Source organism: Giraffa tippelskirchi, chromosome 3 (genome assembly GCF_054371585.1).
Source record: "Giraffa tippelskirchi isolate mGirTip1 chromosome 3, T2T-mGirTip1v1.2.pri, whole genome shotgun sequence".
Classification (NCBI taxonomy): Eukaryota; Metazoa; Chordata; class Mammalia; order Artiodactyla; family Giraffidae; genus Giraffa; species Giraffa tippelskirchi.
In genome coordinates, this window is record NC_137277.1 from 20393334 (window position 1) to 20416341 (window position 23008).

At 56.2% G+C, this 23008-nt stretch overlaps 5 protein-coding genes across 11 annotated transcripts in view; 4 read left to right on the top strand and 1 right to left on the bottom strand.

Moving 5' to 3' along the window:
• Nucleotides 1–26: 26 nt before the first annotated feature.
• On the bottom strand, nucleotides 27–2131 carry HSPB9 (heat shock protein family B (small) member 9). Its single transcript, XM_081577603.1, has one exon. The coding sequence runs from the start codon at nucleotides 528–530 to the stop codon at nucleotides 57–59; it is 474 nt and encodes a 157-aa protein (XP_081433729.1). The 5' UTR covers nucleotides 531–2131; the 3' UTR covers nucleotides 27–56.
• KAT2A (lysine acetyltransferase 2A) lies at nucleotides 1814–10217 on the top strand. 7 transcript variants are annotated; one of them, XR_014078944.1, is made up of 19 exons: nucleotides 1814–2199; nucleotides 2339–2462; nucleotides 2799–2944; nucleotides 3045–3134; nucleotides 3421–3602; nucleotides 3693–3884; nucleotides 5324–5430; nucleotides 5633–5743; nucleotides 5836–5975; nucleotides 6059–6267; nucleotides 6477–6603; nucleotides 7938–8048; nucleotides 8370–8513; nucleotides 8749–8863; nucleotides 8947–8983; nucleotides 9061–9124; nucleotides 9259–9343; nucleotides 9450–9836; nucleotides 10076–10217. XR_014078944.1 is itself a non-coding variant. In XM_081577598.1 (18 exons), the coding sequence occupies exons 1-18, from the start codon at nucleotides 1861–1863 to the stop codon at nucleotides 9641–9643; spliced, it is 2517 nt and encodes an 838-aa protein (XP_081433724.1). In that variant the 5' UTR covers nucleotides 1814–1860; the 3' UTR covers nucleotides 9644–10217. The 7 variants fall into 7 exon arrangements, 3 of the variants coding, with proteins under 3 accessions (XP_081433724.1, XP_081433723.1, XP_081433725.1); XR_014078945.1 differs by having other exon boundaries at nucleotides 5839–5975; XM_081577598.1 differs by having other exon boundaries at nucleotides 9450–10217.
• Nucleotides 10218–10590: 373 nt separating this feature from the next.
• DHX58 (DExH-box helicase 58) lies at nucleotides 10591–20665 on the top strand. The gene is made up of 13 exons (XM_081577604.1): nucleotides 10591–10622; nucleotides 10874–11042; nucleotides 11256–11457; nucleotides 11833–12023; nucleotides 13090–13206; nucleotides 13771–13897; nucleotides 14053–14244; nucleotides 15229–15491; nucleotides 16337–16486; nucleotides 16581–16742; nucleotides 18042–18232; nucleotides 19667–19763; nucleotides 20060–20665. The coding sequence occupies exons 2-13, from the start codon at nucleotides 10875–10877 to the stop codon at nucleotides 20240–20242; spliced, it is 2043 nt and encodes a 680-aa protein (XP_081433730.1). The 5' UTR covers nucleotides 10591–10622; nucleotide 10874; the 3' UTR covers nucleotides 20243–20665.
• A 1691-nt stretch (nucleotides 20666–22356) lies between these two features.
• The window catches only part of C3H17orf113 (chromosome 3 C17orf113 homolog), a 45953-nt gene continuing 45301 nt past the window's right edge, over nucleotides 22357–23008 (top strand). The window contains exon 1 of the mRNA XM_081577626.1: nucleotides 22357–22417. The gene's annotated coding sequence lies outside the window, so the exon portion shown is untranslated. The remainder of the gene's footprint in view (nucleotides 22418–23008) is intronic.
• The window catches only part of ZNF385C (zinc finger protein 385C), a 56804-nt gene continuing 56178 nt past the window's right edge, over nucleotides 22383–23008 (top strand). The window contains exon 1 of the mRNA XM_081577629.1: nucleotides 22383–22417. The gene's annotated coding sequence lies outside the window, so the exon portion shown is untranslated. The remainder of the gene's footprint in view (nucleotides 22418–23008) is intronic.

Here is a 23008-nt window from a genome sequence, read left to right on the forward strand (position 1 = left end):
CAAGAAAAGACCACGGACACGGAAGCTGTTGCTCACTACGGTGGTTGTTTACTGGGTCAGGCTAGTTTCTTAGAGCCACGGCTTCTGAATCTCGAGGCAGGTCCTGTTTGAGCCTCAGAGGAAGGCAGCGCCCGGCACTGGCCACGGACACACAGCTGGCCGGAGGGGGTCAGGCAGCAAGTCATGGCGGCGGGATCCAGGTCCGGTGGTAGTGACATTTGCTGGTGCACCTTCTGCGCCATGCGGAAGCCGGTCCCATCCGGGTTGCAGCCCTCCAGTTGTCGCTGGCCAGTCACCACCAGGCATCCGCCGTTTACCTGAACCAACAGCTCCTCAGGGGTGAAGCCATGGGCATACAGCTTCATCTGGAAGCCATCCTCCCCATGGACGTTGTCCCGCACAGCTGCCACATCCTCCGTGAGCTGCTGCACCGGTAGAGTGGCCACCTGGTTCTGTTCAGTAAAGCCCACTCTGGGACATCGGGAGGCCGACTGGCTCCCGCTGGGAAGACTGCTACCGACCCGCTGCATCCGAGTGAGCAACTGCTTTTGGGCTCGAGGCTCAGAACTTGGCGGCCTGTCGGAGCTAGAGGGCGGGGGGTGGGGGGGACCTCGTGGCGCCGCGCGGCTACGCTCGCGCTGCGCTGCACAACTCTGCGCAGGGAGCTCCCTTGGCTTCTGGCGAGGTTTGCTTCCGCTGAGTTTGGGGTCAGCTCTACACGTCCTACCTTCACGGGTTAGGTTGGCAGCTGCTCTGTAGCCTCCCGCTGCTGCTTTTATCCCAGATCCTGCCCCTCTTTTGGTCAGGGCTCTTTCCCACCTCCATCAGAGGGCCGGGAGGCTGGGGCTGTGACCCCAACCAGGTAAGCCAAAAGAGGCTGGCAGCGCTTGAGCCCGACCCTGCAGCGGTCACCAGCACGGAGTGAAGATGAGATTGAGCCATGGACTCTTGCTCTTCTGCAAATCAGGTCTGGGGGCAAGGAGGACTGCCCCCGAACAAAGCCATCAGTGTGACCACGGGGTCATTGGTTCTTGTAATATCCTACAGTTCTGACCACATATGAACCTGCGACACGTGGGTACTAGGAGATGAACGTGTCTTCCTGGTTGCCTTCATTCATCCTACCCTCGGTCTATCGCGGCAGGCTCAGAGCTGGGCTCTGGGACCACAAAGATGAAGACGTGGGCCCTGACTGGGAGGTGCCCACGGTGTGGGTGGATAGCGGGCCCCATACTCCCTCATCCCCACCTCAGGAGCCTTTTTCCTGACCCTGGCCATTACTCTGACACAGTGCTTTTATAATAAACCTATTTTTGTTGAAGTATAAGTTAACACGGAGAAAAGTGCACAAAGCACGACCATGTAACCACTTAACAGGTCAAGAAATAGAACTATTGCTAGTTAATCACCACCCTAGCTGCAATTCTGTGTCCAGAAACGTGTGGCATAGGGGCAGAGTGAGGGGAGGAGGGAGGTGGGCATGAAACCACTACACTCCTGGCCCCAGGCCTGCATTTCCACCTTCATGGCTTGGGAGGTGATTCCCCAAATAGCCTGTTTTCTGGGGTGCTTCTCCTTGTCCTCAAAAGGCAGCAATCTTGACTACCTCGGAAACCTTCTAAAAGGATTACAAGTGAGGAGGAGTCAATCCGGGGTGCTGGCTCGAGCCTCATTTGGCTGTCCGGGATTGAGGGACAGCACAGAAAAGTCTGGAACCTGGAGGCGACGAAAGTAACCGTGAAAGACTACAACTCCCATCATGCTCTGGGGCAGCGACGCCTGCGCATTGAACGCCGGTTGCCCATGCGGCCCTAGGGCTGGGAGCGCCGCGCTGCGCCGCGCTCCGCTTCGGGGGAGGCCATGGCGGAACCTTCCCAGGCCTCTACCCCGGCCCCTGCCGCGCAGCCCCGTCCGCTTCAGTCCCCAGCCCCTGCCCCAACTCCGACTCCTACCCTCAGCCCAGCTTCGGCCCCGACTCCGGCTCCCACTCCGGCACCAGCCCCTGCCCCAGCTACAGCCCCAGCCGGGAGCACAGGGACTGGGGGGCCCGGGGTAGGAAGTGGGGGTACCGGGAGCGGGGGTGATCCGGCTCGACCTGGCCTGAGCCAGCAGCAGCGCGCCAGCCAAAGGAAGGCTCAAGTCCGGGGGCTGCCGCGCGCCAAGAAGCTTGAGAAGCTAGGGGTCTTCTCGGCTTGCAAGGTGGGGGCGGGGCCTGGATGATAGGGGGCGGGGCTTGAGGCATCCTAGGGCTTGGGTGGGAATGGGGGCAAAGCTGTGACTGGGGAGCGGCTACTCTTCCCCAGGTTACACGCTTATTGACTGATATTTCTGCTTCCAGGCCAATGAAACCTGCAAGTGTAATGGCTGGAAAAACCCCAAGCCCCCCACTGCACCCCGCATGGACCTGCAGCAGCCAGCGGCGAACCTGAGCGAGCTGTGCCGCAGCTGTGAGCACCCCTTGGGTAAGGCAGGTAGTACCTATGGAACTGGGGTTGGGGAGGTGGAGGTGCTGAGTCCTGCTTGGACAGGACCACACAGTTTCATCTCTGAAAGACAGAAGATGCCTCCTAAGGAGGAATTGGGCTGGGAGTGTGTATGCCCCAAGGAAGCAGAAAGGAAACCTGCCACCAAAAGAGACAAGAGGCCCCCCCAGGGTTGACATAGGAGCAGTCAGCCTCATTGCCCGGTCACACTGCTCAAAGGGACTGAGGTTGTGTCTTGGCTGGCAATAACGAGGAGGAGGAAGTCCTGTTGATTTTTTTCTGTCAGTTTTTCCCAACTACCACTTATTCTTACAGCCGACCACGTGTCCCACCTGGAGAACGTGTCAGAGGATGAGATTAACCGGCTGCTGGGAATGGTGGTGGACGTGGAGAATCTGTTCATGTCTGTTCACAAGGAGGAGGATACGGACACCAAGCAGGTCTATTTCTACCTCTTCAAGGTGAGCTTCCTTCAAATGAGAGTGTGAGTGGGCGAAAGGGAGGCTGGGAAGGTCTGCAGCTCTGTGCTCCACTGATCTCTACTCCTCCCTCTTCCTGCAGCTCCTGCGGAAATGCATCCTGCAGATGACCCGGCCCGTGGTGGAGGGGTCCCTGGGCAGCCCCCCATTTGAGAAGCCTAATATTGAGCAGGTGGGATGAGGAAGGTGGTAAGAGGATTGGGGGCATCTTGGAGGAGTGGGGAGCCTGTGTTCTCTGCCGCCCCGCTCCTGCCCTGATAACAGGGGAGAGGTTTGGAGAAAGGAGGATGCTTTGTGTGAACCTCAGGGTGGGAGGCGGTATAATCTCTCCTTTCAGCTCCAGAGCGAAAGCCCCAGAGAGTCCCCTGCCCTCAGGAAGCACCTTACTTTTGGATAAGAAAGCCACGCTAGCTGCTCACACCTCCTCCCCTATTTTTTCCCTTCCCCTCCCCCCACAGGGCGTGCTAAACTTTGTGCAGTACAAGTTTAGTCACCTGGCTCCCCGGGAGCGGCAGACGATGTTCGAGCTCTCAAAGATGTTCCTGCTCTGCCTTAACTACTGGAAGCTTGAGACACCTGCCCAATTTCGGCAGAGGTCTCAGGCCGAGGATGTGGCTACCTACAAGGTCAATTACACCAGGTAGGTCCAGCCAGGGCTAGCATGGGGGGAGGCTTGTAGGCTCGGCCTGAGCCGGTTTCTGCTCTCCCTTACCACCTTCTGCTGTTGCAGATGGCTCTGCTACTGCCATGTGCCCCAGAGCTGTGATAGCCTCCCCCGGTATGAGACCACTCACGTCTTTGGGCGCAGCCTTCTCCGCTCCATCTTCACTGTTACCCGGCGGCAGCTGCTAGAGAAGTTCCGAGTAGAGAAGGACAAGCTGGTGCCCGAGAAGAGGACCCTCATCCTCACCCACTTCCCCAAGTAAGGCTCGTTCTGGCCCATCAGGACCTTGCACCACGCCCACATCCTCCCTGTTGTCCCCTTTTTCCAGGAGGGCTTCCTGGATTGGTCCCTCGTCTCCCTCCATGAACCTTTTGGGATCTGGACCTCTACCTGGGAGGCTTGCCCAAGGCCCAAGTGTAACTCGCTAGCTCTTTGCCTGTTTGTATACTGGTGTGAGGATGGCAGGTATACGGCCCGAGTGGTAGTGCTGCCCCTGCCCACCCACCTGGTAGACATGACTGCCTGTTTCCCGTGGGGCATGGACACAGCTCAGAATCTGTATCACCACAGCATTCCAAGAAACCAGAGCTTACATTTGAAGAGAAACTAATTTCCATCCCTGTTCTAGTCCTTTCTGTAAGATTTTTCTCTGTTTTGGCACACCGTCTTTTCATTTTAAACATGGTTCACAGGTATCCACAGCTTTCCAGGTGGTGCAGTGGTAAAGAATCCGCCTGCCAGTGCAGGAGATGTAAGAGATGGGGTTCGACTCCTGGGTCAGGAAGATTCCCTGGAGGAGGGCATGGCAACCCACTTCAGTATTCCTGCCTGGAAAATTCCACGGACAGAGGAGCCTGGCAGGCTACAGTGTATGGGGTTGCACAGAGTCGGACTCGATGGAGCAACACACACACAACCACATATACACACACACCACACACACACACCCCTACCCTGTTCAGGAAGGCTCTCCACACACACACACCACACCACACACACACCACACCACACACACACACACACCCCTACCCTGGTCAGGAAGGCTCTCCACACACACACACCACACCACACACACACCACACACACACAACACACACACACACACACACACATACACACACCCCTACCCTGGTCAGGAAGGCTCTCCACACACACACACCACACCACACCACCACCCCCCACACACACCCCTACCCTGGTCAGGAAGCCTCTACACACACACCACACCACACACACACATCACACCCCACTCCTCACACACACACCCCACACATACACAGACATACACACACACCACACACCCACACACACATCCCTGTTCAGGAAGCCTCTCCTAAATAATCCCAGACCCTCCTGTGCTCCTCCTGCCACCAGGTGGGAGTAAGAGGTAGCAGGAGAGGGTGGAATCACATTTTGATACTGAGGCCCAGGGTGACTGTGTACCCTGCCTGGCACGCAGCACAGGATGGCATCATTTCAGACCCTGTCCCCCTGTACTCCTCACCATGGCATACTGGGCCTCTGGTCTCTTCTGAATCATCCTGTCCTCCTGTCTTTAACAAGGGGCTCCCAGAGCACAGAGGCTGTCTTTGTCTCCCAGGTCCCTGAGGGCAGCCTCCAGTCCCTCCTGTGTCTGGCCTGGGCTGCTCCCTCAGTCAGAGGACAGAGTTGTGGGACAGCTTGTACCTTCCCCACAGATTCCTGTCCATGCTGGAGGAGGAGATCTATGGGGCAAACTCTCCAATCTGGGAGTCGGGCTTCACCATGCCGCCCTCAGAGGGAACCCAGCTGGTGCCCCGGCCAGGTATGTGCTGCACGCAGCAGGCTGTCTGCTTGGCCTTCCTGGCTGAGCTCAGCGCCCCTGCCCCTGGGGGAAGAGGGGCTGCGACTGGTGGCAGGGGGGAAGCGCAGGAGGGCTCGACAGGAGCGGGAGAGCCAGGCTCTCTTTGCGGGACACACCCTACCATTGACCTCCATCCTGATTGTTTCATCTTTCACTCTCTCAGCTACGGTCAGCGCTGCAGTTGTTCCCAGCACTCCCATCTTCAGCCCCACCATGGGTGGGAGCAGCAACAGCTCCTTGAGCCTGGATTCCGGAGGTGCTGAGCCCATGCCAGGTGGGTACTTGACCCCTGACTTCCACCCCTCGTCCCCCGCCCCCCGCCCGGCCTCTCTTACTGTGCCTGGGAGACCTTGCCAACCCCCTCAGCAGGCGAGAAGAGGAAGCTCCCAGAGAACCTGACCCTGGAGGACGCCAAGCGGCTCCGTGTAATGGGTGACATCCCCATGGAGCTGGTTAATGAGGTCATGCTCACCATCACCGATCCCGCTGCCATGCTAGGGCCCGAGGTGGGCAGCCCAGCTTACCAACCTGTTGGGCGGGGGATCACCACCCAAGACCCTGACTCACCACTCCCTCCTCTGGTGCCCAGACGAGCCTGCTGTCGGCCAACGCCGCCCGGGACGAGACTGCTCGCCTGGAAGAGCGCCGAGGCATCATCGAATTCCACGTCATTGGCAACTCGCTCACACCCAAGGCCAACCGACGGGTGTTGCTGTGGCTGGTGGGGCTGCAGAACGTCTTCTCCCACCAGCTGCCGCGAATGCCCAAGGAGTACATCGCCCGCCTCGTCTTCGACCCGTAGGTCCCTGGGAGAGCCCAACCCCAGGCCACCCCGGCACCCCTCCCCGGCCTCCCCCCACTGCTTCCTGGGCCTCTTCCTCCATCCCTGGGGAATTCTTGCTCCTTAGTTTTCAGCACTGTGTGCAGCTCAGGCCTCTGGGGTGGTGGGTTCCTGGGGAACATTCGGGGGATGGGTAAGGCCTGTGACCTGAGCCCTCTCCCCTCAGGAAGCACAAGACTCTGGCCTTGATCAAGGACGGGCGGGTCATTGGTGGGATTTGCTTCCGCATGTTTCCCACCCAGGGCTTCACAGAGATTGTCTTCTGCGCTGTCACCTCCAATGAGCAGGTCAAGGTGAGGCTATGCTCGCCCCCGGTGTGGGTGGAGGTCAGGGAGCTCCTGGTCCCAGCTCCATCCCACACCCTGCTTCTGAGTCTGGACCAGGTCAGAGCAGCACAATAGTGACACAGCTGCTCCCAACCCTTCTTTTAATGGCCCGACACTTCCTCATATCCCCACAAGGTGGCAGTTGTAATTTGATAACTGAATTAAGAAAACACCTGTCAACACAGGGCACCTAAGAATCAGGAACACTTGTTTTCTGCTAGTTTTATCGAGATGTAACTGACATGTAGGACTGTGTAAGTTTAGGGCATACAGCCTGATGCTTTGACTTATATACATCATGAAACAACCACAGTAAGTTTAGTGAACATCCATCATCTCATATAGGTACAAAATGAAAGGAGCAGAGAAAAAATGCTTTTTTCTTTGTGATGAGAACTCTTCAGATTTATAGTAACACTTTTAAATGGATCTGTATTTCCTTCATCACAAGAACATGTACATGCATTGGAGAGTTGATAATTTTTACAACAGCCCCGCTCTGGGTGGTCATCCTGTCTTCTGTCCTGTCACAACAGGCTGACTAGTAGGGTCCCCGGTTTGTCTTATCTATTTTTTAGAATGGTGTGGCTACTTTATTTTTTTATTTTTTGGCTGCTCTTTGAGGCTTGTGAGGTCTTAGCTCCCCAACTAGAGTCAAACCCACACCCTCGGCAGTGAAAGCAAGGTATCCTAACCACTGGACCACTAGAGGAGTCCATGATTGTCCCATTTTCCATAACCCAGATCTGCGTGGTGCCTCTGGTCCTAACGTTTGTGGAAGACAGGGTGTCTCTTTGGGGTTCAGATGTCATGATGACGGGGGCCCTTGTGATCCCCTGTCCCCTTTCCTCCAATTCTGAGGCCCAGGGACTGGGAACTAGTGGCCTGTGGACCACAGCTTCCTGGTTGGGTTTAGATCCAGGCTCTCCCTGCCATAGCTGGTCACCTGACCTGGACATATTTCCTGACATAGCTGAGTTTCAGTTTTTTCTTCTGTAAGATGGAGGTAATGATAGCTGTTTCATGGGTTAACTTGAGGATTGCTCTGTAAAGAACCAAGCATCGCACCTGGCCTGGAGTAAGCGCTTAGAAACCCAGCGTCCTTTGCTTTTCTCCCCATAAGCTCCCCTTCCTCTGCCGGTCGCCTTTCCTCCTACCTGACTTGGATCCCCTGGCTGTCCCCACCTCCTTTCCAGTCGGCTCCCTCCTGTCCCTGCCCTCCTCTCCCCACCCTCCTGAGACCTCTCTAGTCATAGGCCTGCCTCCTCCCATCTGATGAGCTCTGCCCCCCTCCCCTGCAGGGCTATGGCACTCACCTGATGAACCACCTGAAGGAGTATCACATCAAGCACAACATTCTCTACTTCCTCACCTACGCCGACGAGTATGCCATCGGCTACTTCAAGAAGCAGGTGACCCTCACCTCACTGTGTTTGCCCACTGCTTGGGGTCAGGGGTCATTCTCTCTTGCCCCCGGTGTGGGTGGACTTCATGTCCCCTGTTCCATCCAGCACTTGTGGGGAAGTCCTTCACGCCTGTCTTTCTCCCTCCTGCTGCTGCCCCAGGGAAGAAGAGTGTTCTCCCAGGCAGCTGGGAGAGCTGGGAAGTTCTCGGGGCAGGGCGCAGAGGGCAGGGGTGAGTCAGGAGGGGCCGCTGGCCTGGAAACGTTCCAGGGACAGATTCAAGCTGGAAAAGCCTTGCTGATGGGTTGGTGGTAACTCTCCACTCCCTAGGGCTTCTCCAAGGACATCAAGGTGCCCAAGAGCCGCTACTTGGGCTACATCAAGGACTACGAGGGTGCGACACTGATGGAGTGTGAGCTGAACCCTCGAATCCCCTACACAGAGCTATCCCACATCATCAAGAAGCAGAAGGAGGTGCGTGTGCTCACGTGCATGTCTCCATAGGACTTTCTGTGAACATGCACCCGAGTGAACACGAGTGTGGGTGTAGACCACGTATATACCTGCTTGTGCACATGTGAAGTGGGACTGGCCAGGGTCTTGGTTCTTGTGCTGCCTCGAGGGGCAAGTAGGGGAGCCCTCCCTGCCTGTGGCCAGAGAGGGTGGTTGCTGGAGCCGGGTTGGCCCCTCAGACTCTTCCTTCCCTCAGATCATCAAGAAGCTGATTGAACGCAAACAGGCCCAGATCCGAAAGGTCTACCCTGGGCTCAGCTGCTTCAAGGAGGGTGTGCGGCAGATCCCTGTGGAGAGCGTCCCTGGCATTCGTGAGCAGGGGTCTTGGCACGGGAGGGGGCGTGCTGCTCGGGGTGTGGATAGGCATTCTTAGGGGTGTTCTCCCACTTTGCAGGAGAGACAGGCTGGAAGCCACTGGGGAAGGAGAAAGGGTGAGTGTTGTGTGGAGGGAGCGGACAGGGGGCGGCAGAGGGCCCAGGAGCCTCAGACTTGGCATCTCTCGCTCCAGGAAGGAATTGAAGGACCCCGACCAGCTCTATACAACCCTCAAAAACCTGCTGGCCCAGATCAAGGTGGGGAGACCAGGCTCACTTCTGGGGGTCCCTGTGCCAAAGGCTGTGGCTTTCTGACCGAGGGGGAGGGGGTGGCAGTCCCGAGTTGAGCAGAGGCACAGTGGGTCTGGCCCCAGCTTGACTGTCCTCTGCAGTCCCACCCCAGTGCCTGGCCCTTCATGGAACCCGTAAAGAAGTCGGAGGCCCCAGACTACTACGAGGTCATCCGCTTCCCCATCGGTGAGGACCCTTCCTTCCAACCCCTTCCTCCCATGCCTGCCCCAGCTCCGGCCCTCTGTGGGCTGGGCAGCCTCTCGAAGGCGTGCCCTTCTCTCCTGCTGCCCAGACCTGAAGACCATGACAGAGAGGCTGCGCAGCCGTTACTACGTGACCCGGAAGCTCTTTGTGGCCGACCTGCAGCGGGTCATCGCCAACTGCCGCGAGTACAACCCCCCGGACAGCGAGTACTGCCGGTGCGCCAGCGCCCTGGAGAAGTTCTTCTACTTCAAGCTCAAGGAGGGCGGGCTCATTGACAAGTAGTCCAGCCTTGGACCTTGGCCTCAATGTGGAATGTCTACCCCTCTGGTTCTGATCTCATCCCTGGGCTGCCCCTGTGCCCAGGTCCCCCTCTGTCTGAGACACTCCAGCCGGGGGCCCTCCAGCCCCTGATCCTGCAGCCCTTTCTGGGCCCTGAGGCACCCCCAAGGCTGCAGCTCTGTCCCATCTTCATCATGTCTGACCTTGGGAATGGGTCTCCCTGGTCTGGAGCCTCTGAGCATGGCTGTTGGCCAGAGGATAAACGCTGTCCCGCCCTGGTGGCCCCCCCCACCGTCCTGATCTGATGCCCCCTCCCCCCACACACACTCACACACTCCCCACAAGAGATAGAGTTTTGGAGTCCTGGGCCTTGCTCAGATCACTGGTTCCTCAAGGGCAGGATCGCCAATTTTAGCTTCAGTGAGGGGGCATCAGGTCTTCGGAGCTCAAGCTGGACTGAAGGAGCCATGCCTCACCCTGCACTGTTCTGTTTGTCCCCTAGGGGTAGGGGGCATGGGGACCATTCATTTCCTGGCATTAATCCTTCCGAGGGAACAATAAAGTTTTGGGTTTGTTTTGTCTGTGTGATGGTTTCCTCAATCAAATCCCCTGCTGACTCTGTTCTGCCAGTATCCCCTGCAAGCTAGGGCTGCCCATCCTGTTCCTGTCCTGCACCCCCAGGGGTGATGGGACCCATCAGGCTGCACCTCCCCCACTTCTCCCTGCTGGCTGCTCCTGGGGGAGGGGCTGAGCAGGACCCAGGCTGCTGCCCCATGTGGTCAGCAGCATTTCTCTTCCCCTCACTGCCCACCCCCACCCCACCCCCCACCCCCACCCCCGGCCCCCTAAAGCACGTGATTGATTTTTCTGGAGGGCGGGAAGGGAGATTCCTGGGTTGATCTCTGCTGGGCTGGCTCCTCCCCTCAGTTTCACTTTCTATTTCCTCCTCTGCAGCATTTGGGCTGAGCCGGCAGGGCTGCAGGTGAGACAGACCCTGTCAGCATAGCTGGGGCTCGGTGTGGTTTGCTCCTACCCAGTTCAGGGTCCCAGTAGGTCCCACCATTGCCCTGCCCCACTCTCCCTCAAGCGGGGCAGAGTCCCCACCCCCCCTCCCCCTCACAAGGAGTTCCCCATACCAGACGCAGCTGGCCAGGAAGAGGGAGTGACTCTGAAGGGCTGGGCCTGGGAGGGAGCCAGGAGGGTCCTTGGGTCTGAGTTCCCTGCTGTTTCCAGAATGGAGCTGCGACCCTACCAGTGGGAGGTGATCATGCCCGCCCTGGAGGGCAAGAATATCATCATATGGCTGCCCACGGGCTCTGGGAAGACCAGGGCAGCTGCTTATGTGGCCAAGAGGCATCTAGAGACCGTGGATGGAGCCAAGGTGGTTGTATTGGTCAACAGGGTGAGTGTCCTGTCCTCCCCGCACTGTGGCTTCTCAACTCCTCAGGTAACCTCTCAGGAGCCTCCAGAACTCCAAAGCAGCTGGGACCATCTCTATGTTCCCCTGTCTCTTCACCCATTCCAGAATGCAGCTATGTCCTGAGGGGATGATGCCCCACCCCCATCCCCGTGGCCCTCATCTAGCCTCCTCTCCCATCTCATTCTCCACCTCTAGGTGCACCTGGTGACCCAGCATTCTGAGGAGTTCAGCTGCATGCTGGACAGACGCTGGACCATCACAACCCTGAGCGGGGACATGGGGCCACGAGCTGGCTTTGGCCATGTGGCCCGGAGGCACGACCTGCTCATCTGCACGGCGGAGCTGCTGCAGAAGGCACTGGCCAGCCCAGAAGAGGAGGAGCATGTGGAGCTCAACGGTGAGGGCTGTGGGCAGGGGGAGAGGGTGCGCCCGAGGCACCCTGCCTCAGGGACCCCAGGGCTCCTGTTCTAGTAAAGGAACATTTCATAAAATGAGGAGTTCCCCATTCACCAAACCCCAGCATACACCCCAGTAGAAACAGATCTGGCTAGAGTGCAGGATCTCAGGCAGGTCCCTTGCCCCAGCTGAGCCTTAGTTTACTAATCTGTAAGATGGAGGTAAATTGTCCCTACATGCGTTCTCTGGGGCCCAGGTGCAGGCTGTAAAGGGAGGGAGGAATTCTCAGATGAGCTGTGAGGACTGCATGAAACAAAGCTTAGGGGGAAAAGGGCTTTGCAAACTCAGGTCATAACCTTCCCTTGTGCGCTCCCAGCCTTCTCGCTGCTGGTGGTGGATGAGTGTCACCACACGCACAAAGACACCGTCTACAACATCATCCTGAGCCGATACCTGGAGCTTAAACTCCAGAGGACCCGGCCGCTGCCACAGGTGCTGGGTCTCACCGCCTCCCCAGGCACTGGCGGTGCCTCCACGCTCGAGGGGGCCATTGACCACGTCCTGCAGGTCAGCTTGGCCCCTGTGACCCACCCACCCTGCCCTAACCCATGCCCATCAGCTCTCCCCAGGCTGCCCCTGGAGGGGAGGGTTGGGGCCCCTTCCCCACCTAAGCGCTAGCCTCGCACTTAGAATACTCTCCCAAGTCCACTCTGGCTTATAAAGTCCCACAATATCGAGCCCCTGCCTACCTCCCACCCTCATTTCCTGCACCTTCTCCTCCCCGCCACCCCCCGCCCAACTCCCACTATTCTGACCTTCTCTCTGTACCATGAGCACGTCAGGCTTTTCCTCATCTCAGGACCTTTGGCATCTGCCACTTCTTTTGCCCTGAGTGTCTTTATCCTGCTTTTCATGTGTCAGTTCTTTCTCATCATTCAGGGAACAGCTTATATGTCACCTCTTCAGAGTTTTCCCCGATCATCACTGCAGTGTTCCATACCACTCAATTTGATTTTTTTTCAGAGCTAGTTAACACTACTTAAAATACTCTCGTTCTGTTATTCTTTACCCGTTTATCATCTGTCTCCCCAACTCCAATGTAAGATGCTCTATATCCCCAGTAACTAGAACAGCACTGGGCATACAGCAGGGGCAATAGCTACTTGTTTTTGTTGTTGTTTTGTTTTTAAAATTTACTTATTTATTTTTGGCTGCATTGGGTCTTCCTTGCTGTGCACAGACAGCGGGGGCTACTCTTAGTGTGGTAATTCTGACTTCTCATTGCAGTGGCTTCTCTTTTTGCGGGGCACAGGCTCTAGATGCGTGGGTTCAGTAGTTGTGGCTCCAATAGTTGGGGCTCGTGGGCTCTAGAGCACAGGCTGAGTAGTTGTGGTGCAAGGGCTCAGTTGCCCTGAGACATGTGGAATCTTCCCAGACCAGGGATGGAACCTGTGTACCCTGCATTGGCTAGTGGGTTCTTAATCACTGGACCACCATGGCAGTCCACAAGCTATCGGTTGAATACATGAATCCCCATTCCTGATGGCCCTGCCTCAGCCCACCCTGCCCCAAAGCTCTGCCCATTGTCCCCACAAACCCCCCCATTCCAGTGAACCCCTCTCTGTTGCCCCAGCTCTGTGCCAACCTGGACACATGGCGCATCATGTCAACCCAGGACTATCGCCCTCAGCTGCAGGAGCACAGCCACCAGCCCTGCAAACAGTATGACCTCTGCCACAGGCGCACCCAGGTACATGGGGGGAAGGCCGGGCCAGGGGTGGGGTCTGGTGTCAAGTTAGGGCACCTGGTGTTGAGCTCTGACTCCACCCTCACCAGCTCTGTAGTTCCAGGTTATTTGTTTTTGTCTCAACCTTCATTTCTCCTTTCCATGAAATGGGGCAGATACAGCCCATGCCCTCAGCCTGCTGTTTGTTTAGACTCAGATGCCACCGTGGGGGAATCTCTCAAAACCCTGGACACGGTTTGCAAACTGTAAAGCTGGGCACTTTGTCCTGAGGCTGTTCCAAGCTCTCTCCTGCGGTGCACTGTCTGGGGTCTGCTCTGATGGGACTGGACAGGACTAGACAGACATCACTGTGCTCAAGCCAGAGGTCAGGGGTGCAGGACCCCGACTCCAACCTCCAACCAAGACTCCTCCACACCCCAGCCGGCCTCCCTCTGGGGCTGGCTCCTCTCCAGCTCCGATATGCTGGCAGTAGCGGCGCAGCTTCACCCAGAGATCAGCTTCCCCACTAGGTGCCCATTTCCTCTATTTGTTTGGAAATCCCCTCACACCCTCACTCTTCTCGCCCAGGACCCATTTGGGGACACGCTGAAGAAGCTCATGGACCAAATCCACGACCACCTGGAGATGCCGGAGTTGAGACGGGACTTCGGGACGCAGACCTACGAGCAGCAAGTGGTGGAACTGAGCCAGGATGGTGACTGGGGGCGCCCTAGGGGAGGAGGGCTGGGAGGTGAGGGCGATCCGGGGTGGGGCCAGCCTGGGCGGAGCCTTTCGGGGGGCGGAGTCTTGGTGGGACTAGGTCCTGGGGGGCGTGGCCACTCAGATCCTATGAACCCTGCCCTCCTGCAGCGGCTGAGGCGGGGCTCCTGGAGCGGCGGGTGTACGCACTTCACCTGCGTCGGTACAACGACGCGCTGCTTATCCACGACACGGTCCGCGCGGTGGATGCCCTCGACACTCTGCGGGATTTCTACGACAGGGAGCGCACCACTAAGACCCGGATCCTGCATGCCGAACGCTGGCTGCTTGCGCTATTTGATGGTGAGGCTCGCAGCTGAACTAGAGGTCCGAAGCCAGTTAGGGCACATGTCCCAACGTGGGTGCGAGAAGTGCTAATGAGGGTACTGGGGCCCTAATTTTCTAACCCAAAATCAAGGTCGAGGATATGACAAAAGGTAATATGCCCTCGTTTGTGAAGGTTTGGATGGGTGTAAAAACTAATTCATGTTTATGACAAAGATTTTTTTTAAAACCATTTAATTGGGAACGGTCCTTGAAAGTTTGGGATGTGTGGTACCTTTAAACTGGGAAAGTGAGGTCGTCAGAGGGCGAAACGTAAGGCTAGAGGAGGCCTCAGCACAGGCTGGAAGGCAAGGATCCTTCTGAAAAGACCTGAGGTTGAGTCAATCCCAGGGAGCAAAGATTAGCATGAAAAGATCCAGGGGCACCTGGGTAGCTGGGCTGAAGAGGGGTGCAGGGTGAGGTATGTGAACAAAGGATTCTGCACTGTAAGCCCCTGATGTAAGGCTGGCCAGCCTCAAGCTTTGGCAGCCAGAGAGGAGACAGGGTGATAAGGAAAGAAAACTGAGCTGGAGGCCAGCCCGGGTTCTGCCGAGACTCCAGATTGGTTACTAAGTGTGGTTGCTCCATCGTGTCGTGTCCAATTCTTTGCGACCCCATGGACTGTAGCCCGCCAGGCTCCTTTGTCCATGGGATTCTGCAGGCAAGAATACTGGAGTGGGTTGCCATTCCCTTCTTCAGGGCATCTTCCTGACCCAGGGATCGAACCTGAGTCTCCTGCATTGCAGGCAGATTCTTTACTGTCTGAGCCATCAGGGAAGCCACCAGGGCAAGCAGAGGGTATCCTTAAATGTGCTTTTGGTGCTGTTCAGGGTAATTAGGCAGGAGCATATATCCTCAGCATCCGCCCCCCACCCCGTACTCCTGTAATGTTATCCCTATGAATCCCCTACCCCAGCCATGCCTTGCCCACCTCCAGGCCTCTGTTTTGGGCTTTTCTGGCAGACCACAAGAATGAGCTGGCCCTCCTGGCAACCAGTGGCCCGGAGAATCCGAAACTGGAGGTGCTGGAAGCGATCCTGCAGAAGCAGTTCAGGAGCCCTGACAGCCCCCGGGGCATCATCTTCACCCGAACCCGCCAGAGCGCTCACTCCCTCCTGCTGTGGCTCCAGCAGCAGCCAGGCCTGCAGACAGTGGACATCCGGCCCCAGGTGTTGATTGGGGCTGGGAACAACAGCCAGAAGACTCAGATGATCCAGATGACACAGGTGTGGGCTCTGGGGGGAGGAGCTGAGGGCGGGGGAGTTCCCTAGGGAAGAAAAGGAGGGGACAGAGTTTTTAGCACCGAGCAATGGGGGACTGATTATCTCTAGGGAGAGGGCAGAGAGCTGGGGCAGAGATGGAGACCCTGAGTTCCCTAGTGCTGAAGGTTCCCCCAGTCTGGAGGTCTCTGGGGGAAGAGAGGCAGAGGCTTGGGGAATCTGTGGGGACAGGCAAGTGATGTCCTCAGAACAGAGTCAGGGGTCTGGGATCCCTTGCGTGAGAAGAAAAGGTCCTGAGAGCTCCTAGAGTAGAGGGGCAGGGACCTTTGGGGACTCTTAAGGGAGACAGTCCATCCTAAAGGAAATCAGTCCTGAATATTCATTGGAAGGACTGATGCTGAAGCTGAAACTCCAGTACTGTGGCCACCTGATGTGAAGAACTGACTCATTTGCAAAGACCCTGATGCTGGGAAAGATTGAAGGTGGGAGAAGGGGACGACAGAGGATGAGATGGTTGGATGGTGTCACCGACTCAATGGACATGAGTTTGAGCAAGCTCTGGGAATTGGTGATGGACAGGGAAGCCTGGCTTGCTGCAGTCCATGGGTCTCAAAGAGTTGGACACGACTGAGTGACTGAACTCAGTTACTGAGTTTAGATGGTTACCTGGGAAGATGAGCAAGGTCCTGGGGGGTACTTGAAGGTCAAGGTGGGAATTCAAAGTTCCTCAGGAAAGGGACCAAGGTTGTAAGTAAAAGGGCTAAACCAGGAGAGGCTGAGCTAGCAGGATGGTTGGACTGAACCTACATCATTTACCATCTTCTTTCTCTTCCCCCACCCCACCATCCCAGCGGGACCAGCAAGAAGTAATCCAGAAGTTCCGGACTGGTACCCTGAACCTCCTGGTGGCCACGAGTGTGGCAGAGGAGGGGCTGGACATCCCCCAGTGCAATGTGGTGGTGCGCTATGGGCTCCTGACCAATGAGATCTCCATGGTCCAGGTGCTCAAAGCAGCCCTCCCCCAACCAGCCCTCAAAGGATGCTGTGTGTGGGACCCCAGCCCCACTTAGGCCCCTCTGTTATCTCTTTCTCCAGGCAAGGGGCCGGGCCCGGGCCAGCCAAAGCGTATACTCGTTTGTGGCAGCCCAAGGCAGTCGGGAGCTGCGGCGGGAGCTGACAAATGAGGCTCTGGAGACTCTGATGGAACGGGCAGTGGCTGCTGTGCAGGCGATGGACCAGGCCGAGTACCAGGCCAAGGTTTGTGGGCAGCCTGAGTACCCCGAGGGGAAGGAGGCTGAGGACACTCTGCCTGGAAGGTCTCTGACCACTCACACATACACTCCCTGGGTCCCTCTTCGTCTGGGGGCTAACCTGGCCCACCTGGGAAAGGTAGAGGCTGGAGGCTGGGGGTAGGGCTGCCAAGGAAGGCAGTGACTGTTCTCCAAAATGCCTTGGGAGCAGGCCTTATCCAGGGTTTTGAATTTACCCTCATCACCAAATACTTTGTGTATCTGTGAGGGCCGCCTTACAGCCCTTCTGGAACCAGTGTAGTGGAGTGTGGGAGTGTAGTTGCCCAGTTGTGTCCGATTCTTATGGCCCCATTGACTGTAGAATGCCAGACTTCTCTGTCCATGATATTCTCCAGGCAAGAACACTGGAGTGGATTGCCTTTCCCTTCTCCAGGGGATCTTCCTGACCCAGGGATTGAACCCAGGTCTCCTGCATTGCAGGCAGATTCTTTATCATCTGAGTCACCAGTGGACTCCCTTCTGGAACCAGGAAGGGGGAAACAAATAGACACATCCACAAAATAAGCCCAGAACCAGGACTGAAATGAGTTCCCCTGAGGTAGGATCATCAATGTCCAGGCTTGCTCAGGATGGTCCCTGTTTACTTCTGTTGTCCTTGCATAATTATTTATGATGACCCATGTTAGATTCCCTGGTAGCTCAGCTGGTAAAGAGTCTGCCTGCAATGCAGGAGACCCTGGTTCAATTCCTGGGTTGGGAAGAGACCCTGGTTCAATTCCTGGGTTGGGAAGAGACCCTGGTTCAATTCCTGGGTTGGGAAGAGACCCTGGTTCAATTCCTGGGTTGGGAAGAGACCCTGGTTCAATTCCTGGGTTGGGAAGAGACCCTGGTTCAATTCCTGGGTTGGGAAGATCCCCTGGAGGAGGCCATGGCAACCCACTCCAGTATTCTTGCTTGGAGAATGCCCACAGACAGAGGAGCCTGGTGGGCTACAGTCCATGAGGTCGCAAAGAGTCGGACACAACTGAGCAATTAAGCACATGTTAGATTAAATGAAGCCGCTTTGCACAAAATCCTCCAAAGTAGGGGTAAAGATTCAGCAAGAAAGCTTGCTCCCCTCCCATAGTTGTCCCCACCCCCATATTTTTTGCCACAGAGCTGCTTCTAACAGCTCCAGGAATGGTTGAAGAAGTCCCTTCTGGCTGCTAATGATCTGAGGTCTTTGGGAACCCTTTGCCCCCTGGAAGCATTCCTGAGGTCAGGTCTCTCCAGTCTCAGCCATGCCCGGTGTCCACTCCCATCTCAGATCCGGGATCTGCAGCGGGCGGCGTTGGTCAAGCGGGCAATCCAGGCAGCCCAGCGAGAGAGTCGGCAGCGCAAGTTCCTGGCGGAGCAAGTGCAGCTCCTGTGCATCAACTGCATGGTGTCCGTGGGCTACGGGAGTGACCTACGGAAGGTGGAGGGTACCCACCACGTCAATGTGAACCCCAACTTCTCGTGAGAACTGTGGAAGGGGATGTCGGGATGGGAAGAGGGGAGAGAGGAAGAGGTATAATGGGGGATGAAGAATCCCTCCCATCCAGACCGGGCTTTGAGAGTTCGGGAGGTTAAAGAGCATTTTAACAACTACCAAGTGTGCATTTTCACAATAGTCTGATTAGACAGGTCTTATCATCACCCCATTTTACAGGTGAGGAAACAGAGGCCCAGAGAAGCTAAGTGACTTGCCCGAGTCCCCACAGCCACTGTGTGGTTGAGCAAGAGCTGGAATTCAGGATGCCAAATGCTGAGGGGCCACAAACTGGCCCCTTGGTCCTACCTACTTTGAAGACATGAAGGGGGCTAATTGTCCCGGAGCCATCCCCTCGTCTTCTACCATAGAGGGGGCCCTTCCCCTATCCTCCATCCATTCATTATTTATTAGGCACCTGCTGTGTGCCAGGCCACGGATCTTCACAGTTTCTTGAGGAGGTAGCATTTCCACTACATCTTGTCTTGAAAAAGGCACTGGATTGGAATATGCGTGGAGGTTGGGGCAATGCAATGGGAGTAATTGTGGTTGACATAAGTGGAAGAGGTGGAGAAGGAAGAGATTCTGGAGGAACACAGACTGGCCTGTGGAGGACCTTGAAGGTCGGACCTGAAAGTTTAGCCTTTGTCCTGTAGGCAGTGAGGAGTCTGGAAGGGATTTTGAGCAAGGGCATGTCAGGGTCAGATGTACATTTTTATTTTTATTTTTTATTTTTTTTATATGAAACTTTTAGTATTTTATTCATTTTCATAGTTTTACAGTATTAGTAAAAATAATGGCCATTATAAATAAGTATAAAATGGAAGCTGATGAAAAAATAACCCCAAGTCTTCCTTGACTCCCACCCTCCCACCAAAAAACTAGGTAGTATATGGGAAATATCCTTTTCACACATTATCTTTAGGCATATATTCACTTTGTAGTGGTGGATGGTTTAGTCACTAAGTTGTATCTGACTCTTGTGATCCCATAGACTATAGCCTGCCAGGCTCCTCTGTCCATGGGGTTTTACAGGCAAGATTACTGGAGTGGGTTGCCATTTCCTTCTCCCAGATGTACATTTTTAGAGGATCACTCTGGCGGTTGGTGGCAGGATGACATGGAGTTGAGAAGAAGGATGGAATGGGATGGAAGGATGGGGCAGGGAGAGCTGTTGGGAGACTGTTAAAATCATCCAGGTGCTGAGGCCTGAACTTGGGCAGAAGAGGATGCTGGGGAGGCAGCACAGGCAGAGCATAAGGAAGATGGGGTTTCTGGGCCCTGGGAAGTCTCTGTGCCTCTTGACAGGCAGAAGGGCCCAAGGCCCAGGCAGAGGCTCTGCAGGCAGGAGGAGATGAGACCTGGGGTTGGGGTGGGTAGTGGGGTCCATGAGGGCTATGGCCACCCCCATTCCTCTCCAGGATCTACTACAACATCTCAAAGCAGCCTGTGGTCATCAACAGAGACTTCAAGGACTGGAAGCCCGGGGGTGCCATTAGCTGCCGGAACTGTGGGGAGGTGAGTGCTGGGGCCGTGGCCCTTCGCTCTAATCTTGAGAAGTACTCAGTCTGAGAGAGGGGGCCCAGTCTCTGCCATCAGGTGCCCTCACTGGGAGGGAGGAGACAACCCTGCCCCAGGACCTCCCAGTCTGGGGAGTTCCCCCACTATGGTAGGGAGACCACAGTGTGATGGGGGAGATAGTTCTCAGGCTGAAGTGGGAGACACAGGCCCAGCACGCATGGGCCCCGACTGGAGAAAAGAAGTTGTCTGAGGACCGAGACTCAGACCTGGCCATCTCTCTCCTCTCCCCCCAGGCCTGGGGTCTGCAGATGATCTACAAGTCATTGAAGCTGCCGGTGCTCAAAGTTGGCAGTATGCTGCTGGAGACACCACAAGGGCGAGTCCGGGCCAAGAAGTGGTCCCGCGTGCCCTTCACCGTGTCTGACTTTGACTATGTGCAATGTGCAGAGGGCCTGGCCGGCCTCTCTCTGGACTGACTGCCTTGTCCTGCAATGCCCAGCACAGCCTGCAGGGGGCGGAAGAATCCACAACAGCCACCATCTCCTGGGCAAAGCCTGGGTCCAGTCCCTCCCACCTGAGTCACGAATTCCTGACTCCCAGCTGACCAACCAGCCACAGAGGAACCCTGAGCTCCCAGGCTGGCTCGACTCCTACACTGAGGAAGCAGCCTGAGAGCCACAGTTCATCCCAGATCCCCTCACATGTACATAGACACCTTCGTATACACTGGATGGAACTGGGGTGGGGGGTGGGGGGCGGACCTGAGGCAAGAGAATGGCCACCCTGACTGGGCACCATCACGGTTTCCCTTCAACATTCCTTCCCTGCCATGGCCACTTCTATTTTTTTGAGATTCTCCATAAATTAAAAATAAAGAAGTGGAAAACGGGTGTAGAAAATGTGTGGTATTTGAAAAAAAGATGTGTGAGGTATAACTGATATTGCTGTACATATTTATAGTGTGTGATAAGTTTAACATATGTACGCTCTTCCACAATCAATATAATGAACATCGCCGTCACCCTCAAAACTTCCTTGTTCCCGTTGTAATCCTCTCTTACCCTTCCTCCTTCACTGATCTGCTTTGTGCTCTATTTCTAATGTTAGAAGCTTTTTTTTTTTAACACCCCTCTTTATGGCTCTCATGTGACCTTTATTTGGAGAGCACATCAAAAGCCTAAATTTGAGAGCCATCAAGAATGTGAGGCTTTCTCACCTCTTCCACCCCATAATAGGCTCAAACCCCAGTGACCCCTCTGCATCCTCTCCTGACCCCTAGGTCATCTCCCTGGGCTGGGGACAGGGCAAGATCCAGGGTTTTGAGGGGTAGGGCTCAGGCAGGCATAGGGTGGGTGGGAGAAGTTGTAAAGGCCTAAATTTTCTGTTCTCATTTTAACAAGGAAGAAAGAAAAAGAAAGGCAAGATCTAGGTTGATTCTTCAGGGAAAGGGCTATTTCTGTAGTAAGAGGCCCAGCAGGCAGGAGTCACCTTCAAGAGGAAGGGAGGGGGTTAGAGGCAGAGATTTGAGAGCAGAATGGCAGTCCTTCCTGCCATCCAACCTCCTTCTCTGCTGCTGCACCCCTGCTCCTGCCTAAGGATAGATGGGAAATAATGCACACTCCCTTCTTCCAGCATCTTTCTTCAGTCTGCCTCTTGTCCGATTGAGGGCTGACATTCCAGTACCAGTCTTTTTGGCCTCCACTCCCCCAGAGACTGTACCCTTCTTTCCCAGGGCCTCTCTTCCTGCTAATCTCCAGTGTTCCTTAGCCCTGGCTCCAGGAGTCACCCTTCTCTCTCCTGTCCCATCTGTGCCTCCCAGGAGTGCTGCTTCTGCCCCTCAGCTCCCCACTTCACCTTCAGTCATGATCTCCCCTGTCAGCAACGTGCCTTTTACAGGTCAATAAAATTAGTGACTGGGGGCAGAGCGAGGCGGGGCAGGGGCCCAGGGGTGCTAAGCTCAATGGCCTTGAATGTGGCTGGACACACGGAGTCCGGACGCCTATCATTCCAGGGCTGAACAGTGACAGCTGAGGGACCTGAGCTGGCATTAAGGGCAGGGGGGTGGGGGCGCGGGGGTGCTATGTTGCTGGGAGAGAGATGGACAGAGGATAATGATAACCTGGCACCTCATGGTCCCCTCAGTGGCCTGGGCCCCTACACAGCTGACCCTCGGTTGGGGGGCCTTGACTTTAGAGGAGGTAGGAGAGCTTTCAACCACTTTGCCAGGCTGGGAGAGCTTTCCTGAGCTCAAATGGAAGGGGAACGCGGATAAGGAGGGGTTCCCAGGCTTGCTTCTTCGGGTGAGGAGGTCTTCACATGGAGCCACTGCCTCCAGGGCACCTGGGTTAGGTTGCCTGAAGAAGGGCGTTTCATGAGGTCGTCAGGACCCAGGCATCCTAAGCCTTCAGGAAAGCCAGAGCTCCTGAGCCTCTCCAGTGGCCCGGATGGTCCCCGCCTACCACCCCCCCTTTCTGACCACCTGAATAAACCAGCCGGTCCCACCCCGCGGAGGCTCTGGAAGGGGCGCGGCCGCAGCTCCCCAGGCCCCGCCCCCGCCCGGCCCCGCCCCCTCCCCGGCCGACTCGAAGCCGCGGCGCTCCAGAGCGCGGTGGAGAGCAGGTGGCCGCAGCCGTCTCGTCTCTGCCCCGCAGGTAAGTCCGCGACGCCGACTGGTCCACGCTGAGGACCTCGAGGGCAGTGCGGGAGAACAAGGCAGCCCCTTCCACCTGTTATGTGCCCTGGACTCAAAACTAGGGGGCCTCAAGGGGCAGGGAGGAACCCCCATGGCTCTGCGCACTGATTCTGGGCATCTGGGTAGAGGGTGAGACTAAACTCTGGAGAAGTTTCGAGGGTTCCGGCTGGCTTCCCTTGACACTAGGGCAGGCTGCAAGGCACGGGGAAGGACAGAGCCGGACGGTAGGCACGCAACGTTCTGGAGGAGAGCAGGTTGAAGGTGGGGACTGCGGGGCTCATTGACTAAAGGAGCCCCATGCCTCATCCAGTGCAGCTTCCTTCTCCCTCCCTTTAGGGGGTGATGGGGTGACCCAAACAGCTTCTGTGGGAAACTGCGATGAGAGCTGTTGCATAGCTGAGCTGGAGCTTGGGTCTTTTGGTGTGCCCCCCACAAACACACCTGCATCATTTATTTGCACCCTGGATACAGATGTGTGAGGGAGAGGGGGATGATGGAACAGGGGCTGCTCTAGATGACCTGGGGAACCCCAGGAGCCTGGGGACTGACT

Excerpts from the sequence above, each read along its gene's own strand:
- DHX58 (XM_081577604.1), top strand. The coding sequence starts at position 10,875 with ATGGAGCTGCGACCCTACCAGTGGGAGGTGATCATGCCCGCCCTGGAG. Across the intron at positions 16,487-16,580 it reads ATGAGATCTCCATGGTCCAG|GCAAGGGGCCGGGCCCGGGC; the intron begins GTGCTCAAAGCA and ends CTCTTTCTCCAG. Across the intron at positions 19,764-20,059 it reads GCTGCCGGAACTGTGGGGAG|GCCTGGGGTCTGCAGATGAT; the intron begins GTGAGTGCTGGG and ends CTCTCCCCCCAG.
- HSPB9 (XM_081577603.1), bottom strand. The coding sequence starts at position 530 with ATGCAGCGGGTCGGTAGCAGTCTTCCCAGCGGGAGCCAGTCGGCCTCC.
- KAT2A (XM_081577597.1), top strand. The coding sequence starts at position 1,861 with ATGGCGGAACCTTCCCAGGCCTCTACCCCGGCCCCTGCCGCGCAGCCC. Across the intron at positions 3,603-3,692 it reads TACAAGGTCAATTACACCAG|ATGGCTCTGCTACTGCCATG; the intron begins GTAGGTCCAGCC and ends CTGCTGTTGCAG. Across the intron at positions 8,520-8,748 it reads AGAAGCAGAAGGAGGTGCGT|ATCATCAAGAAGCTGATTGA; the intron begins GTGCTCACGTGC and ends TCCTTCCCTCAG.